General features: G+C 43.6%; 1 protein-coding gene across 7 annotated transcripts in view; it reads left to right on the top strand.

Annotated features, from left to right (window-relative positions):
• Positions 1 to 19,224, top strand: part of mef2d (myocyte enhancer factor 2d) — a 38,010-nt gene that overhangs the window by 5,184 nt on the left and 13,602 nt on the right. For 6 of the 7 annotated variants that reach the window (XM_061289496.1, XM_061289494.1, XM_061289492.1 and 3 more), the window contains exons 2-3: positions 14,724 to 15,011; positions 17,885 to 18,088. In XM_061289496.1, coding sequence (XP_061145480.1) covers positions 14,958 to 15,011; positions 17,885 to 18,088 — 258 coding nt within the window. In that variant the 5' untranslated portion in view covers positions 14,724 to 14,957. Of the gene's footprint in view, positions 1 to 7,096; positions 7,289 to 14,723; positions 15,012 to 17,884; positions 18,089 to 19,224 lie in introns of those variants that run through there. The other variant, XM_061289493.1, reaches the window with a different exon arrangement.

The following is a 19,224-nucleotide window of genomic DNA, read 5'->3' as shown; positions in this document are numbered from 1 at the left end:
GTCAAACTCTCTTTATGGGTGGAATAAAAAATAAATAAAAGGGGGCCATCCATTTGGATGTGGGCTTTGGCAGTGAGACTTCCAGACTGAGCCAACAACAGAAGGTGAAACCAGAAAGAGGTCATGTGACGCCTGCTATACCAAAGGAGCAAGTGCGGTCCAACCAAAAAATGGTTCAGGCGAGCAAAAAAAAAAAAAAAGTGAATACCGACTCGACCAGACTGAACAGAACTGCCGGTGGCGTAGCGAGCAACCTCCACGTCTTTAGTTCCGTCTTCCCGAGCCGCGACGAGCGCTGCTGTCAAAAAGCGTTGGCAGCGACTCCAACAAAAAGCATTTCTGGCAAAGACGACTCGCAGCTCGTATTCTGCTTTGGAGCAAAAGGCGCTTTGATTACACAACACGGAGGCTGGGAGATGAGTGTACTCCAAGACGCCTTTATGAAACAGACGTATGACATTTTACAGATTCGATCTTTTTATTCTCTGCTCTTGCTACTTCCTGTTTTTTTTCGTTTTTTTTTGAGTCCTCATTTGAGTTGCCAAAATGAGTGGAAGCATTTGGATTTTATTTCATATAAATTGATAGATTACATTAATTGGCAAAAGTAGTGAACCGGTCCCTGGTTGAAAAAAAACATTAGGGTACAAATTCTTTAACACATTGAGCGTAAAAACAAACAAGCAAAAGGTCCTGGAAGTGTTTCGATATTTGCTCTGAACGTGTGAAGATTTCTGTTTTCTTTCTTCTTCACACAGCAAAGCAAGGTGACGCTCACTTGCAGTCGATTTGGAGAGCCAACGAGTTCTAGAGAGAAAGCGCACTTGTTTGGTGTCAGCATGGCAGGCATTAGATAACGTTTTATTTGATGCTGTTCAATGGCTGACTCGTCCTCACCTCTCGCCCAGGCCTCTCCAGCCCACACACTCGCACACAAGCAAAAGACACACACATCCGCCCACTCACACACACGCATACACGCAGCGCACACAGTCTCCGGAGGATTCTGGCACTTGTTTATGTTATTGAACTGCTTATCACATTATAGCTGCAACTCCAGAGTCCTCCCGCTTCCTCCAGGAGGATACGGAGCCATCAAATGACGATCTTCGCTTTGTGCGCGTGTGCGTCCTCTATTAGATCAATTTTAATGTTTTTTTTTTATTGCATATCTTAGAAAAACGTCAATTCAAAATTTGTCGTTGTAATATGTTCTGTCCCAGCCCAACTAGTGTTCTGATTGATGTTTCCTTTGTGGAATATGAATTAAACAGGCAAAATTCACTTTTTTTTTTTATCCATCTCAGGAGGCGGCCATTTTGCCACTCTGCTATGACATCATAGTTGCTCAGGTCACAACCAATCACGGCTCAGCTTCAGAAAACTGGTGAGCCATGATTTGTTGGGACCTGGGCAACTGTGATGTCATTTTCACTCGACAGCAAGCGACAAAATGGCCGCCCCCTGAGCTGGATAAACACAAATAGATTTTTGATGCTACATTCAAATACCACAATATTTTGTGAAAAGAATATTTGGGTTGACTTCCCTTTAATCTTTTAGGCTAATCTACACACCACTATGTCTCTCCTGGTGCTGATTGTGTCGCTCATGCTTGTCGCCATGGTGACAAGATGTCAGTGACTTCTCACACCCGACACGACCACTCGCCGTTAGCCCGGCTCACAGCCATGTTGCACGCCACGCTCATGAATATGAAATGAAGTTTTTGCCTCACGCAGCCAAACAGCAGCACTTTAGCGATGGAGGACAAAGTCGTTTGGCGTTTTTTTATCAAGTCAAAACGTGGCTGTTTTTGCATACGCGGCAGGAATATATCATGCGCAGATGTGTTTTTTTTCTCACCTCGTCAAAAGAACAACACCGAGAAATGTTTTGCTTTCAAGTCTAAGCTTGTCCTAAATATCCCACCGCATTTCACTTTTTTTTTTTTCTTCTGACAAAAAGTTTCTAAGCAGAAATGTCAGCATCTCGCTCCTGACACTTAAATGTTTCCGCTCACAAGCGTTTTAATTTGCAATAACTTGCATGAAGTGAAATGAAAAGCAAAACATTATGAACAGCAAGACAATTATTTTGTCAAAATAGTCAAACGCATTGTAATGTTTTAATTAAAACGAACCTTTGAAACAACACTCGTCAATAACTGAATATTTTCTCGACGTAGTGAGAGCCATGAAAAGTTGTTTATGCCTTCGGGATTTGTTGAGTTTTCGTCGAAACTAATTAAATAATCAAAGAGTGGTTAGAAAAGAAAAAAAAGCCTTTGTAAGCATTTTCCTTGGAGTAAAACTGCATTGCATCGTAAATTGTATCGTTGTGTAATTGGGGATAATCACATCGTATCATTTTATGCACTTGACTTCCTGTTTTGAAACTGTAGTCAATTTTTATCTCTTTATATTTGGAGAGGATGTTCTCACCTTGTAATTGGAGTGAACTCGGTTCAGCACCAGCAGATTTCTTTTCCATTTTAGCTGTGTTTCGGAAGAATGTTTTGGTTTAAAAAAAAAAAAAAAAAGCTGCCTAGTTCCATTAACTGTAATTAATCGCTGTGCTCATTAAGGACTTTATTTCCCTCCTGCTTCATTGACGCTAAACCAGAGCGATCATTACGTTAGCATCATCCAAGTACCGTTTGTGCATCCTCCACATACTATTTTGTATCGAGCTACACATTATTTCCATTCACTGACGGATTAACATGACTGCTTGTTCTTCTTCTGGTCATAATGCCGCCGCCACCTCTTCCTTGCCTGAAGCAAAGAAGCTTAGAGCTTTTAGCATGGCTCACCGCTAGCTAGCATCTGTCGCCACACACAGGCCCTCTCCGACACATGCCGGAGGGTCATGAAGGCTCGGAGAGGACGTGGTCGATATGGCAATTCCTCTGGAGTCACAACAGGTGTGTGTAGATTTGTGTATGTGTGTGTGTACACATGGTGAGCTCTCCAAATGGGGGACAGAGGACTTATGAAGGGTCCCCTCTGACCCACCTGTAGCCTGTCAGCTGTTGTAAGCCTGTTAAAGCGTCAGCTGTTTCTGAGGAGAAGTGTGTGTGTGTGTGTGTGTGTGTGTGTGTGTGTGTGTGTGTCAGTGGGGGGTTGCGTGAGGCGATTGGGTGGTCAGTTGCCGCCTGCACATACAGCATCTTGTCTCCTTTTGGGGTTATGGCAGTCCCACTTCATTTGTAAAACTTGATTCAAATTACCGTAATTTCCGGACTATAAGTCGCGTTTCTTTTTCATAGTTTGGGTGGGCGACTTATACTCAGGAACGACTTATATACATGTTTTATTTTCACTTTTTTGGGCATTTTATGGCTGGTGCGACTTATACTCCGGTGCGACTTATAGTCCGAAAATTACGGTACATTCAAATTATTATCATTCAAAATCTTCAACTTTTATATTGAAATTTAGAACAGTGTGGCGTCGGCCATTTTGAATATGAGCTAGACCCGAACGTGACGTCAGATTCCAGGAGGTCTAAAGTTGCCCCTCCGAGCAAAGCGTTTTGTTTTGGTGGGGTGAGTCTGCTCTCATTTTACCGCACGTAAGCAAAAAACGTCTGCTGCGGTCGGTCGGTCGGTCGCGTCATGGGAGTCGTCGCAGCTGTCGGGTGATTTATGACTTTAATTTGCTCGGCAGATTAAACTATAACGCGGCCGCACGGGGTGGCGTGTTAATGAGGATATGGTCTGGTCTCTTTGCAGATTCTTCCTTTTATTAATTTCACCATCGAATGAAACCGCAGCAGCTGAGGACGTTTGTAGTTTTTTTTTAGTGGGCAGCTGAGCCGAGCAGACGTGGAACGTCTGTTAGGGCTCGTCGTGACGCTCTTGAACTTTCACCTTTGGCTGTGACAGCTTCAGGGAGGGTGTGTGGGGGGGGGATGGGGACGCCTAGTCGAGACAGAGAGTGTCACCTCGTATTTGCTAGAAATACTGTGTGACAAGGGTTTACTCATGAAGTTCACAAAACATATGTTTAGGTACATTTGCATGGCAAAAGAAATAATACACAATTATTGGGGGGGGGGGGAACATAGATATAAAAAAAAAAATACAACGTTCTTACGTAAAACTAATTTGAAAACACTGACAAATATTATACAAAAAAAATATTGAAAATACGCAAAAAAAATCAAAAGTATAAAGAACAATGTATATGTATGATGCAATAAATAAATAAATAAATAAACACACAAATCTGCATAAATGCTGGACAGAAAATACACAAATATTATAAACTTAAAAGCCAAAATATTGGGCACAGTATTAGACACTTTTCAAAATGATCTATACATAAAAATAATACACGTCATTTAAAATAATCCATACATGAAAAATACCCCAAATATTAAAAAACGGACTTCACCCGCTTAGTTGGGGACTTTCTCTGCCTCTTTTATTTTGCTACCTGTCTGCAACTTTGTGCCAGGCCACAAGTTGTGGTTCCATCCAGACTTTCCTGTCGACTGTAAAAACTCAAAAATCGGCAATCAAGCGAACGATGCGTAGCACGCTTTGCTCCTCTCAGACTCCAAATCTGCCTGTTTTAAAAAGAGCAGTGTCACTTTGAGGCTGTGAAAGGTTGCCGATCAGAACGTCTGAGCAGCTTTCAAGAACTTTTTGTGTCTGCAGCATATTACACTGCAGGATTTGTCAAACGTGTGCGAGCGAATGTGTACAATTGCCGCACAATGTAGGTCAGAGCAGAGGAGAGCTTTGTCATTTTTTTTTCTTCTTCTTCTAATTTCTCCAATCCTCCCCAGGGAAGGCTCATTTGCATAACGGCGTCAAAGCCTCGCGAGCGCGTCGTGTTCATTTTCACGCGTATCGGCGGCAAACGAGCGTGACTCCTTTTTTCTTTTGTAAAGCGACACAAACAAACAAACAAACACGGCGGACGGCGTTTGGCAGGCCCAAGAAGCCGAGCTCGGCTTTTTACTTAAATCCACGCGCCTGCAGGCCGGCTGGCTCGCTGCTTCCTTCCTCTATTTCTCCTTCTTCTTCTTGGACAAGAATGTGTCGCTGCCTCCCCCACCCAACCTGGCAGGTCGGTCCTCGCTTGGCTCGGCGAGAGAGCGGAGGAAGGATCACAGATCCTCCTTTCGGGCTGACGGCCAACATCGTGTTTTGGAAGGATGGGGAGAGAGAAAGAAAGAATGAGTAGATCATACATGGACTTCTACTTGGGCCACACAATCCTGAAATTGTTACCTATTGAATATTTTTTCGATGAATCGGAACAAAAAACATCTTTCGATTTCCATCCTTATATTCCGATATTTCAAAGTGATTCTAATGTTTTGAGCATATTGGAAAATAGGTCAAATCATGTTTTGTTTTGATTCAACACAAACATAATCAATCAATCAGACAATGACGGAGAATAAAATCGTTACTGCTGCCAATTTTGAATTAAAAAGATATCAAACCGATTAATCGGTAACCACAAATCTTTACGATTAATTTACTAAGCGATCAGTTGTCGATTGATCAATTAATCATTGCACCTAGCTTCATGACATCGGCATTAAGACGAAATGGACAGGTCACCAAATTTAGCCGGAAGATTCAAGATGTCCTTCAAAATAAAAGACTGTAAAAGGAGCGAGCGAGTCCTTGTGAGCGACAACGACCGGGCTTCCCAAGGAAGAACTCTCAGCCTGGTGACCTTTCTTGACCTTGAAGTCTCCGCCGGGGCCGGGAGGGTGTGGGAAACGGGGGGGCCGGCGGCGGGCGGAACACTCGCGTCATTGACTTTCCACACAACGCCGCAAATGTCCGAAAGGGGTGCAGCGCTCTCGTCTGTGCCACTGGGCCCCGTGGGCCACATTCCAGGAGGCCGTTGCGTCTGGAAGCAATAACTAATAAGGACAAATCACGACGGGTCGCCAGGAGCCCCAAAAAAAAAAATACAACCGTGCTTGACTAAAACAACAATCTGCAATTAGAGGCGATAGCATTGTCTAGTGTTTTTAACCCGGCCATCCATGTCGATACCAACGTCTGTATCAATATAATCCATATTTGGACGGATCCACCCACCACCACCACTTCAGTGTCGTTTGGCCAAGAGGCACGAGACATTAGCAATGTGTTTGTACAACTCTCTGACAGCTGAGCATGTGTGTTGTGTGTGTGTGTGTGTGTGTGTGTGTGTATGTGCACTTGTCCAGCTGTCTTTGTGTGGACTGTGCAGTTCAGATAATCCAAGTGGTGGTCAGAGGCACGGGCCCATCGTATCTGAGTACTCCGAAAAAGCCGCCATGGGGAAAATCGGTCGGACTGTTCACACCCACAACGGGAAAGAAAGGCTACAAATTCGTATCGTTTTAAATACAAAATGAGTTTCTAGACTCAAATGATGGATTGTACCATTAGTTTGATTTGAAAAACACCGCAGAGACATAAACTCGACTCTTGAAATGGATTCAACAGTTTAATGGGGAAAACGTATTTAATAAGAAATGAAAATCAAATGAAATGGTTTTGGCTCAAAACAGACGCTTTGATGGCAAAAACATCCCAACGTGAAATTTTGTGCCACATGGTAGATTAAACTCCTGAGATGGTTTCAACATCTGGTTTGATGTCGAACATGCAAACTTGAAACGCTTCAAAGTGATTGACTAGACCTGAAATGGACTCAATTGATGTTTTCAAGATGACGTTTTTGTCACTTAAAAACTCGTAAAGTCTACTAGACTCAGGAAAGGCAAAGGCGGATGTGTCCTAGCGTCCTCTGGAAATCGGTAAAAACTGAAAAACGTAAAACGTTGAGATGAAAATGTTGACTCATTGGTTCAAATTTTAGTTTGGGGAAATTCCAGGAGTTTTATTTCAAAAAGGCTTACGACCGCAAAATGATAGAATGGCTTTCACAAATTGATTAAGCAGTCTATTCAAATATCAAAAGCCAACATTGTATGACTGAAAAAAAAATCTGTCAGTGTTCAACTGATGAATCGGTGGCAGTTGCTGAAGGCATGCACAAGCGACGGGAGGGAGGGAGGGAGGGGTTGTGTTGCCGGGTGTTCAGCGAGCAGGGTTGTTTGTGGGTGTTCGGAGCTGGGGGGGGGCACGGGGCGTTCCACCAACAGTTGTCACTCGGACGTTCGCTGGCGGAGCGAACACGCTTGTGCTCCGTCGACCTTCCTTTCTTTTGCAACCGGGACGCTAGCTGCCATCTTGGGCCTGGTTCTGGACTACCGTCTGGCTTCAATCCAGAGTCCCTGTTGGGTTTTTTCCCCCCCCACGGTAAGAGGGATTGATTCATATTCTCTAGGATCTGACCTGTGTTGAATTTAATTGAGTAGCTCCGTTCCGTCCTCATAATCTGGAATAAAATCGCATAATCTTACTCAAATTTAATCTTGATGATTATTATTTATTATTATTATTAATTTGAAGCTATGGAGGGAACTAAAATGTTTCAGTTCAGATCCAATTGTTGGTTTGTTTGATTTTTTTTTTTGCTCTTTGATTGAGTGGAATTTTACAACGTAGATAGCAGAGGTGGAGTACTCAAGTCACATGACTTGACTTGAGTCACACTGAAGTCCGCAGTCTTGGACTTGCCTTTTTACATGTGGAATCTGCTTTTTGATTTTTGATTTTTTTTTTTTTGTCTTGATTAATGACATTTTAATCCAAGTAGAAATCTCATTTTATATACACAAAAAGTTCAACTGGATCACTGAAATTAGGTTTTTAGCCTAGCAACTGGGGACACTTTGAAACGTGACCATTAAGACGATAGCGTGGAGCGGCTGTCGTCAGTTGCCGAGCTGACTTCAAATTGGGCTAGTCGGTGGGGGATGTCATTGAGGGGGGTCGGAGGGGGTTATGTGTCTCAAGATAGATTTACGGCCCTGCTAGCTCGTGCTGCAGTGAGCCTCATAACGCCACACCTGTTGGTTTCCCCTCTTGACTCGCGAGGCTATTAATGTGTCTAGCGTCGTGATTGGTGGGCTCCCCGCCACCTGTCAAGACGCCATTGTATATACCTTTTAAAAAGTCAGCGTGAACAGACACGGTTCTTGGCCACCACGCCAACCTGCATTGTGAAGTCGTATTGATTAATTCACCTTGTGTGAGTTATGCTAGCGTAGCCTCGGTGAGTTATGCTACAGTTGTTAGCGTATCCTCAGAGCTGTAAAAGCTGCGTTATGAGTGATCTTAAAAACTCAATCCGGTTGAAACCGGCTTTCTTAATGGAAATAAATCAAATACGAATCATTCAATCCCAAGAGTCATAACTAGTAGCCATTCTTGCAGTTCCGCTGTACGCTAGGCTAGCAAAGCTAACAGAAAGCGGTCACTCGGGCCGGTCTCCAAGCAGCTGGCGGCTGCTTGTTTTGAAGTTCATCTCGACAACAAACGCTTTTTTGACCCCCTTGCGTTGGTTGTGTGCCAAAAAGCTGTTGCAGTTGTCAAATTGTGCGCCAGGTTGTTTTGTTGTGACTTGAATGTCTTGCTTGTGGTTCCCCCCTCATCGGTTGCGATTGACAGATTTTGCGGTGAAGGCCAGAAATGTACATTTCAACCCCGCCAATTCATTTCTTAATAAAATGATCTTCATCTTGCCACCTGATTCCAATTCAACTATCATGAGTTTGAATGTTTTCCTCCACCTCATAATTGTTCAGGTCGGTTCAATTGTCTTGGCACGGCTCGATTGTTGCCTAACAGCAGCGGCAGTGCCAAGAGAAAGTTCCATAACAGAAACAATCCCGTACAGCACATTGTTCCGCCACTTCACAACGATGTCGCACCTAACGGCGTGATGGGTGTGCCCTGGAGGCTTCGTTTGCTTCCTGTTGTTGACGTTACCAGACAGGTCAAACCACATAGTCGCCGTACGCTCGTCAGACCGAGCAAAAGCATTTTTTGGTTTGTTTTGTCGCGGCGGCATTCGCCTGTGATCCACCGCCGAGGTTTGCCGATTGTCCTGACGACAATGCCGGAAGGTTTCATCAGGACAAACTTATTTAGTTCGAAAAATTAATAGGCAGGACGTAATTGCTTGACTGATTATGCTGTCTATGTGGAATGGGCAAAAAAATAGCGTATCGGTTTCTCCCTGGTGCGCTTTATTTTCAAATATCAAGTGAAAATAGACGGAAAATCAACAAGCTGCTTAAATATTGGTCAAAATTATATTTTTCAAAAAAAAAATATATATGTATATACATGCAAAATGCAATACAGTTATAGGAAAATCCTCAAATATTTTGGGGTATTATAACTTGAAAATTGGGCGAAATAATTATCTATTGGAAAAAATGGGGGGGATACCCAAATAATAATTCGTTTTTAAATATAAATGTTGATTTTTTTTTTTCTTTTAATAAAAATTGCTCTGTGAAAAGGATTGGACTAAAAATATATAATTTCCTCAGCACCCATCTTTATGGAAAGCATTGTCAAACTACAGCAATGGCAAAGCTCTCATGGTGTTGCTACCCAGCTTTCTCCATTCTCGCTTTATCCCAACCTTCAAATCAACTCCACTCGGGCTTCCTCTCCTTTGCACTGCATCAACACCCCCACCTCTCTCTGCAGCCTCACCCGTGATTGGTTAAGTGGATTGCGGGTAGGGGGGGGGGATAGAGAGGTGAGATCATGTTCTTCTGCCAGTGCTTGGCAGCGTGGACGCACAAAACCATCTTTCACATACCTGGCCAACATATCCCCCCTTCCTCCACCTGCAGATGCTCCCACCGCTAAATCAGCTTTGTTGACACGGCAAAGATGGACGCCGAGCAACTGCGGTGGTTCGCAATGTGATCAAATACTTGGTGGATTTTTAGGCTTTTTCCTGAGTTCAATAGTTCATTGAGCACTTTTTTTTTTTTTTTTTTAACCCGCCCTAGACGGCAACCCGCTGTAAATACCCCGCAGCTGATGCTGGCACAACAGGCTCCAAAGCCAATCTCAGTGGGTCATGGGAGGCCATTCAGCGGCCCACTTAGCCAAGCGCTATCATGTTAGCCACGTCGCTAAATAGTCCTACCAAACCGGAATGACACTTTCAATACAGTAATAGGAAGCGAGCCCAAGTATTGAGTGAGAGAGAGAGAGGAAAAAAAAGCTGCCCGACGTTGGTAGTTGTCGTGTTGGCTACATCTGGAATTGGTACAAATGTTACGGAACGTTTTGATCCAACAACAAATCAAAGAGGTGCATTCATCATTTCCGTCAGATGAACAGCTGCACAGAAGTTTTTGTATTGCTCTGCTTTTTTGTCATTTGCGTCATTGTCCCTCGCTGGCGTCTTTCCTTAATGTGAGCGTGTTAGTCCAGTTTGTTGAGTTGGCACTTGGCACCGATGGCGCCACGTCGCCTAGCGAGCGGGAAAAGCTTTCGATAAACCGGAAGGGTACTGAGGTCACGCTTGCGTGATGGAGCAGCCCAAAAAATCGATGAAATAAAAATTGGAATTTTTTTCATTATTATAAAATAGATCAAATAATAATAATAAATAATATAAGATTATTATATGAATTAAAAAATAATACAAATGAAATTTTCCATCCAGAAATTATATTTGTAAATTATTACCTTAGAAAATTCATCGACCAACAGTGCTTCCAAAAAATCGATGAAATAAAAATTTGAATTTTTTAAATTATTATAAAATAAATAAAATAATAATAAATATACAATTATTATATGAATTAAAAAAATAATACAAATGAAATTTTTCATCCAGAAATTATATTTGTAAATTATTACCTTAGAAAATTCATCGACCAACAGTGCTTCCAACCAGATAAACCTATTCAATACAATTTATTTTTTTCTTTTTGCCCGCTGCCACTGCTTGCTTTTTTCCTGCAATAAATTCTCCTTGTATTGCATTTAGCCCCTTTCACACGCCTCAAACTGGAGTCGATGTCCTTTTGCGTTACCAACTGCGTGAAAAGGAATAGCGGAAAAACAAGGACAGGGGTGTGAAGTTTGACACCTGACACTTGTTCCGCCCTGTTGTGTTGAAAGCAAATGTCACTTTCCGTCCCTGGCGTAGGAATGAAACCATTTGTTTTATAGTGAGAAACCGTGACAAAATGTCAGTGGCAAGCTGTCAATTCTCCAGCCTTTGCTGTAAAACCTCGTTGTAGCACATCGGTCGTGTCCGACCCAAACAGCTGCGATTTTGTGCTTTGACTCCGCCGTGTCACGGTCACCTATTTTCCGCCTCCAGGAATAACAACAGCGTGGAACGCGGGAGCCGGAGGCAGCTCGTCGGCGGTAAAGGTCACCCGTTAGCTGACCTCCGCCGTCCGGCTCGATCCGGGTGACTTCCCCTCCGGCCGGCAGGTGATGGCGGCAAGTGAATGTTCTAGTCGCACCGAGACCCCTCGCGGCCTCTTCGGTTCCGAGGCGGAGAGCAGATTGAAGCTTTGAAATGCAGCAACAGATGTCAGGGATAATGATGCCGCCATGCGACATTCTCAAACTGCTCTTTTAGCGCTAATCTGTGTGGCAGGCGGCTCCGAGGCAACGACCTAGCATGCCCCCCTCTTGCCTGAGTTTAGCCGACGCGTTCTCTCGGGTTCGCCGTGCTTTTCAGAAAATCTAAAATATCGGATCGTAGCTACCACTGCTTCCGCGACTGTACATGTGAATGTTGGATTAATTTTTTCGTCCAATCAGATTTCAGCCTCGCTGTGTTGCCATGTCAATCTAATCTGTCCTCAGTCAACGGGATTGATTTTTTTGACTCGTTCAGAGTTCAAATTCATCCACAGAAATTTTGTAAGATACCGGAAAAGTATTTTTAATTGCGTCTTGTTTCAAAACAAAGTTACCGTAATTTTCGGACTATAAGTCGCACCGGAGTATAAGTCGCACCAGCCATAAAAAAAACAAAAAAGTGAAGAAAAAAAACATATACATGTATATAAGTCGCTCCTGAGTAGAAGTCGCCCCCCCCACCCAAACTATGAAAAAAAACGCGATTTATAGTCCGGAAATTACGGTAATTTGCGCTCGTTATGCTCCATCGTGATCTGATGCTGTTGGTGTCAAAAGTCCATGAGACGAAACTTAAAATGTTGAAAAGCAAGGAACATTCCCACTGAAGCATCTGGAATGAGAAGAGTTTTTTTTTTCCCCTTCTTCAACTGCTTCTTCTGCCCAGTCCGTCTACTGGGACAATGTAGTTTTCATCAAAAGTAGCTGCACCTCAGATATTCTTCATTTCCTCAAGAGCGCCACCGCGTCACGTCTGCTTTTATATCCGCTCACAAAATGTCCACATTCTCCTGAGAGAATCCACTTTTCATGTCGTCGGGCATCCCTCAGGGTTCCTATCTAGGTCCTCCGCAAATTTGCTCATTATCTGTGTTTATGTATCTGACACGACACCGCTCAAAACTTATTTGACATTAAGGGTCGCTTGTTAAGGCCAGTAAGGTTGCGACTCGACCACCTCGAGCGGATGAAGCGATGAAAAATCCCCGCGAGTTGCCTTTGAACGCTAACGAAAGCCGCGACTGAGTGTGAGAATAACACACACTCACCTTGTTATCACCGTGTGGATTGAACTGCCAGCGAGCGCGTCATTGGAAAGAATGTGCAAGACATTAGGAACACCTACTCCTTTCTCGGGCTTTTTTTTTTTTTGGTAATACCCGCAGCGCGCTAATGATGTGATCCAGGTAGAATTCATTATCCTCCTCTGAACTCTCTTATCAAATCTGTGCCAGCGGAAAGGGAGGCGACCATTTGAAGAGGAGTTAAAAATGGATTTTTTCCGAATGCTGAATTTCACTAAGATGTTGCCGACAGTTTCGACATCCTCGCTGTAGATGTTCTAGCCTCCGGTTCTTCATCAGGAAAACAATTAGTGCCAAGTTGCCGCACTCCCTGCTTCCCTCTCATCAGTGAATAATTCATAGATAAGTTTGGATGTTTCAAGATTTAAGTCATTTTCTTTTTCTGAAAAAGTCTTAATATCACAAGAGGTTGTTTTTTTTTTTTTCAAGAAAAAAAAATCCAATATTAATGAGATTTTAAAAGAAAAATACACAAATTAATTTTGATTCTTTTTCACGTCAAATCGGTTTGAGAAAAAAATACAAATAAATGAAATAAATAAAAAGAGGTTTGCGTAATATATTTTTAATTAGGTGCTCAAGAATAACGTATTTTTTTAAATAAAAACATCTTATATTTAAGTTACAATTTTTTTCGCCCAAAAATACTTGCTATTAAGATAATTTGTGATTTATGTATTTATTTAATTTTATTTGCGGTTGCAGAGGTGCTAAATTTCACAAGGATATTGCGGAGGATTTCGACATTCTGCCGAAGTTGTTCAGGCCTCCCTCCGGTTGTTCATCAGGAAAACAATTAGCACCAAGCCGCCACACTTCCTCTTCTGCCCTCATCGGTGCATAATTCAAAAACAATTGAAGCGTCCACTCTTAACGTGCACAAACAGGAAATGTCATGACCGGCAATTTCAAACACTTTGTATTACCATTTGAAATTATTCTCAGCATAATCATTATTGACATCGTGTGCGCTTGGTTGCTTTAAGTGGTTGGGAAAAAAAAGCGATACAATGTTGCCATCTTGGGATGACAACTTGAATTGATGAGCTGGAACCATGTCAATATTTTGGCTTCAAAATTCACCTCCTATTGCTATATTTGCACGTGGCTAACATTAGCTCAAATCTGTTTGTATTTACGTACAGTAGCAGCCATTGAATTTGACCTCCATCCACATGACACAATGAAGGCCGGCAGGTAGGCAGCGAATGCAAACAACAACGTCGGCGAGCTGGCGTGGCGTCATCTCCGCTCGTGTGTGCTCGTCGTCTGCACCCCTGCCTGCGTATATGTCTTTATTTATGGACGGCTATTTTTACAACGCCGCCGCAAATAGTAGGAACGGCGCCCAAAAGTAGCCCCGGTCTCCCTCGGCGTTCCCGGCCTTCTCATTCATTCATGACTTTGCACCAACACTGCACGCGTTCTTCTTCTTTGGAATTTAGGAATGCTCACCACCAACTTTTACCACATACACGCTTGGCTGGCGGCGCCGTTTACGCAGACGTAGACTGGGATGATACCTGTTCCACATGTTTTTGGCATTTAGTGTCTGACATCGTTTTTTTTGTTATTAAAGTGGATTTTTTTTCATTATTTTTTGTATCATTTTGTTTATATATTTATTATTATAATATATATTTTATATATTTTTTTTATAAGTCCTAATTGCTTCTTTCCAAGAACAAAAATAAAAGGAGCAAATAAAAAAGCTAGACGAATTAACCAAAAAAAAACCCCACACAGACAAAAGGCTCCAATGCCGCTGTCATCTCTGCGTTGGCCGGCGTGCCAGGCGGCCCCGACCGGGCAGCCGGTTGCCGTGGGCGACCGTCCGATCAGTGATGTGGCGGTGATGCCTCTAATGAAGCTGACACAGCACAGCCTCCCTGCTCGCCGGGCCGCCGAGGGCCTCCTGCTCTGCATGTAGCAACAACCCCAAACATCCTCCCTCCACCCCCACAGCTCCACTTGTTTCATGTGCGGCTGATTTGATGGCCGCCTCATTTATTCTCTTGTTTATCGGCCGGGTCGGGCAAAGACGGTGTTTGTAGTAGCTAAAGTGGGTCACGGTGTGCAAAGCGAGCCCCCTCGTTCACCGCTCCCCCTGCCCGTGTGTTGTTTTCCAGGAGCCGGCCAGCTGAGGTGAAGGCGAGGGCACAGTGTGGACGAGCCGCCCGGCCAACGAGGACCATGATCTGAACGCTCGCTCGTCCTCTCGTCTTTCTCCACCGTCATCACCGAGTAAACGGCTCCCGCGTCCGGCAGGAAGTGTTTAAACGCACCAGCGGGAAGTGGAAGAAGATTCGGCCGTCACCTGACAAGCCCCCCCCCCACCCCGCCTCCGCCGCCGCCACATCAAGATGGGGAGGAAAAAGATTCAGATCCAGAGGATCACCGATGAGCGCAACAGACAGGTTAGCGTCGCTCGATCGCTTGTCGCGCTGATTCATCGAACAGCTCAAGTCGTTCGATTCCGAAATAAGGTCAAAGCAAAAACCGGTCACCGGTGAAACGGAAAATCATGGCTGAGAAATGAGTTCATAAAATTAAGAACACATACTAAGTCAATAGCTGCATTTCGAATCGTTTGCATCGAAACGGTGACAATCCATCTTTCCGATTGGCTGTTAGCTAGCAAATTAGCGTCTAGTGAGTCACGCTATGGAGGACTGACTTTTCTCAACCTTTTGCGGCCCTTTTTCGAAAGGGCTCAAAATGAGCATTTCTTCGGCCCTGAGAATAATAACAAAGACCAAGCGAAGCAATTCCAAAAGGGCTAAATAATAGAAACAGAATCTAAATTTCCCACGGGAGCGTGCGCTGTTGTGGCATCCCGTGTAGCTCGAACAACAACACTCTCAGCAGTATCACCACAACACCACATCAAAGCGTGATTTATTTATTATTATCATTTTTTTTTTCACGAGGCTCATTTTCCACGTCGCGGTGGGCTTTCTCCCAATTGGTGGAAATGAAAAGCGAGAAGATATCCGAGAAGAAAAATGTCCTCGGAGCGTGCTCATATCAGCAGCGTATTGTCATCTCGGTTAAAAAGGCTAAATGATCCGTCAAAGACGAGTCGCCGGCTAAATGGGCTTCTTCGCTCTATCGAGCACGTTGAGGAATGGATTTGACATGGGCACCTCCAGCAGCCCGCAGTCGGCGAATAACAAGAGAAGAAGAAAGTAAATAAAATGAAAAGCCAGGCTTTGTTTTGTTTTTTTATTCTCGGCTTTTGATTTCTTCCTCATCAATCCCAGCAGGTTGTATTTCCATAAAGGCGCGCAAATGACGCCCGCAGGCCACCAAGGATTCTTGTTCAGACGCAATCGGAGCTATTTGTGGACCAGTTAATGGATCCGGAACTCGTATCAGGTGGCCGGCGGTTAGTCGATAGTTTGACCAACTCGCCGGATTGAGTCGCAGGAATAAATCAGGAATTGTCTCAACTGCAGGAACTTTTCGTATATTTGAAGATGTTCTCTCCAAGGACAATTTGCTGGGTTTGAAAAAAAGTCTTTTGAAGCTTAATGAAGAATGACGCCGGTGAAAGGAATTCAAATGGATGTCGGAGGACATGAGCGCCCGTCACCCTCCTACATGTTGATTGGGGAGATGTTCCGTTCCGTTCCATAAGCTTCACAAAACAAAACAGCCACTGCCAGTGTAGGCCCGGCTGGAAGCACGACAGAATCTCCAATTTGCTCCTTTGAAGCATTGTGAAGCATTGCTAGGTTTTAGCTTTTTTTTTTTTTGGAACCAATATTGCCATTTTGGAAACGTAAACATACAGTGCACTGGCCAAATGCGATTTATTATGACGGTATAAAACGTGTGATCCTAAAAATTCTGGTGTGCCACAGCCATTCAATGATAATTTTAGCCGGTAGAAATTTTGGCTACCAAAAATGTGTCCAATATAATTGAATTATTTAATTTGATAATTTAATTATATTTAATTTAATATATTTTGATCATTGATTGCACTCATTATTTAAAATAATAATAAAAAATGTATTATTTAATTATATTTAATTTAATATATTTTGGTCATTGTGTACACTAATTAAAAAAATAAAAATTTGTGTCCAAAAAATCAGGCTAGCAGGAAATTGTTCCAAAAGAAAAAAAAGTACTCCTCATAGTTAATGTTGATGTTCCAGCCCTGCGTGCGAGCTAACAAACGCTAGCGACCCGTCGGTTACAGGAAAACGACGAGTCGACGCCGGTTCTCAGTGGTGCTTTTCCTCATCCATCTGCCACGCGAGCAGAACCCTGCCAAGACACTCGCATGCACACAAAAAAAAACCCGCTCCATCCTCTTCGCTTTATTCCGTTGCCATTGGTTACCTGCTCTTCACCTCGCACACGTCCAGCTACTTTGTCCTGGATCGGACCTGAGAAAAACAAAGTGGCTGAGTTGAAACAAAGGGATGGATGGATAGATAGAGAGACAGACAGACGACGATCTGCGTGATTATTGCAAATGCCTCGTTATCGATGTGCTCTCATTAGCCCAACGTATACGGACGGCAAGACGAAAGGATAAGATAAAGGAATGGAGGACGGAAGCGACTCGGTGTGAGGTCCTTCTTTCACATTCTCCTCTTGTCATCCTTCCATCCCTGTGCTGCTCTGACATGTTGCAGCATCTGTCATGCCTCCTTCTCACTCCTCCTCCCCTTTCGCCCTCGTTCTCTCGTCGCTTCCTGCTGCCACAAATCAAATTATATCGGGGTCGTATCCACGGGCAACCACTCCCCCCCCCCGCACTCTCACCCAACCCGTTTCCCACCTCATCACACGGTGAAAATGTTTGCTGTTTGCTGCATTCTTGCTCGACTGAAATATTTTATTTCAAATAATTAGCACCTTATCGCTCACAGTCACCTTCTGAGCTCCCTGACAAATATGTGTGTGTAAGAGTGCTGGCATGGAAAAGAGCATGGCAGAGTGTGAAAGTGACGGGGATAGTCAACGTGACAGCAGACGAGAAGCATGTTTGGCCAGCCGGTCCTCAAGTCTGTTCCCCCCCCCCCCCTTTAATGCAATCTGATGCAATGAATGGCGTAATGGAAACACAAGTGTGATTAAAAGTGTTGAAATTGCTCTTCCCGTTAAATCGAGAGTAAACAAGACCTGTCGGGACGATCTGCAATCCTGCGGATAAAGCTTACGCCTGTCAATCAAGAGCTTTGGGCCCCGCATTGTTAAATTGAGTCAGTAGAGAAGTGTGGAAAAAAAAATTGGGATTGATTGGTGGAATATGTTCCCGTTTGCTCGGCAGGTGACCTTCACCAAAAGGAAATTCGGCTTAATGAAGAAAGCGTACGAACTGAGCGTGCTGTGCGACTGCGAGATCGCCCTCATCATCTTCAACCACTCCAACAAGCTCTTCCAGTACGCCAGCACCGACATGGACAAGGTGCTGCTCAAGTACACCGAGTACAACGAGCCGCACGAGAGTCGGACCAACGCTGACATCATCGAGGTAACGTTTCATTTGTGGCGCTTTCATTTTTACCACTCGATGTTGCCGGGTTTTTTTTTTCCCTTTGATCGTAATTTGGCTATAATGGCGTAATTGGTTTTATTGTGCCTGTTTCTGCGTCACCAACAATTATCCTTCAGGTGTGGTCAAAGCTGATTTTTTTTTTATGATGGAGGCCAACGCAACATGGACAAAGGAAAGGCACGACGTCATTTTGGTAGATGTTGCGTCTGTGAGGGTTTTTTTTTTTTCCCCCGTCGTTTTATGTTCGCCGTAAGAATGAAAACGAAAATACAACAATGGCTATTGTTGTACTTTTAACACACCTCGCACCTGCAGGATGCTCTTCAGAGACTCGTGCAGCAAATTTCGGTAATTTCGTCTAACGAGCCGGATTTAAACTTAGCTTGTCATTCCATCGAGATGTCATACTTGGACATACTTTAGACCAATTAGACTGTTGTGGGCCATTTTTTTTTTTTGTTATGAGAGAGTTTCAGACATGCTGCCGCCTGAATGAGATGAAACCAGTGAAGCAAATTATTTCAATTTAGATTATTATTATTATTTTTTTAATTCAAGTAGAGCCACTTGAGCACTTTCGAGCCTTTTATTGAGCAAGAAAAACAGACCAAAAACAAAAAAGTGTGAAAACACATACAAGGAGCTGCTGTTGGCCACAACTCACACCCGGACCCTCCCACACTGACCTTCTCTGGCCGCTTGATGCAGAAAAAAAGACTTGTATTGTACCCAATCACAAATTTACAGCTGTACACAACTAATGTGTCTATCTTATCATCTTATTGATTCCTAATTTGATTGATCATTTATAAGGTCAATGAGTAAAATCTGGACTCCAGCTTTCTGTCTCATAGTGGCAGCAGTTTCTGTAGGCTGTTGCTGCAGTTGCAGATGGCTCTTAAAGTGTGCGTGTGCATGCGCCTGTGTGTGTGTGTGTGTCGCAGGGCGTTGGGCAGCTCCGGGCCACATCAGCTCAAGCTCCACTGGTCCTGTTTGTGTGCATACATGTGTGTGTGTGTTTGTTTTTTTCCAGTGTGTGGATGTGTCGCGCTTGTCTCTTTCTTTCTCTTTCTGCTTGTGTTCATTTGTGTGTTTGTGCGCGTGTATGTGTG

Source organism: Syngnathus typhle, linkage group LG10 (assembly GCF_033458585.1).
Source record: "Syngnathus typhle isolate RoL2023-S1 ecotype Sweden linkage group LG10, RoL_Styp_1.0, whole genome shotgun sequence".
Classification (NCBI taxonomy): Eukaryota; Metazoa; Chordata; class Actinopteri; order Syngnathiformes; family Syngnathidae; genus Syngnathus; species Syngnathus typhle.
This window is presented reverse-complemented; position numbering and strand designations above follow the sequence as displayed.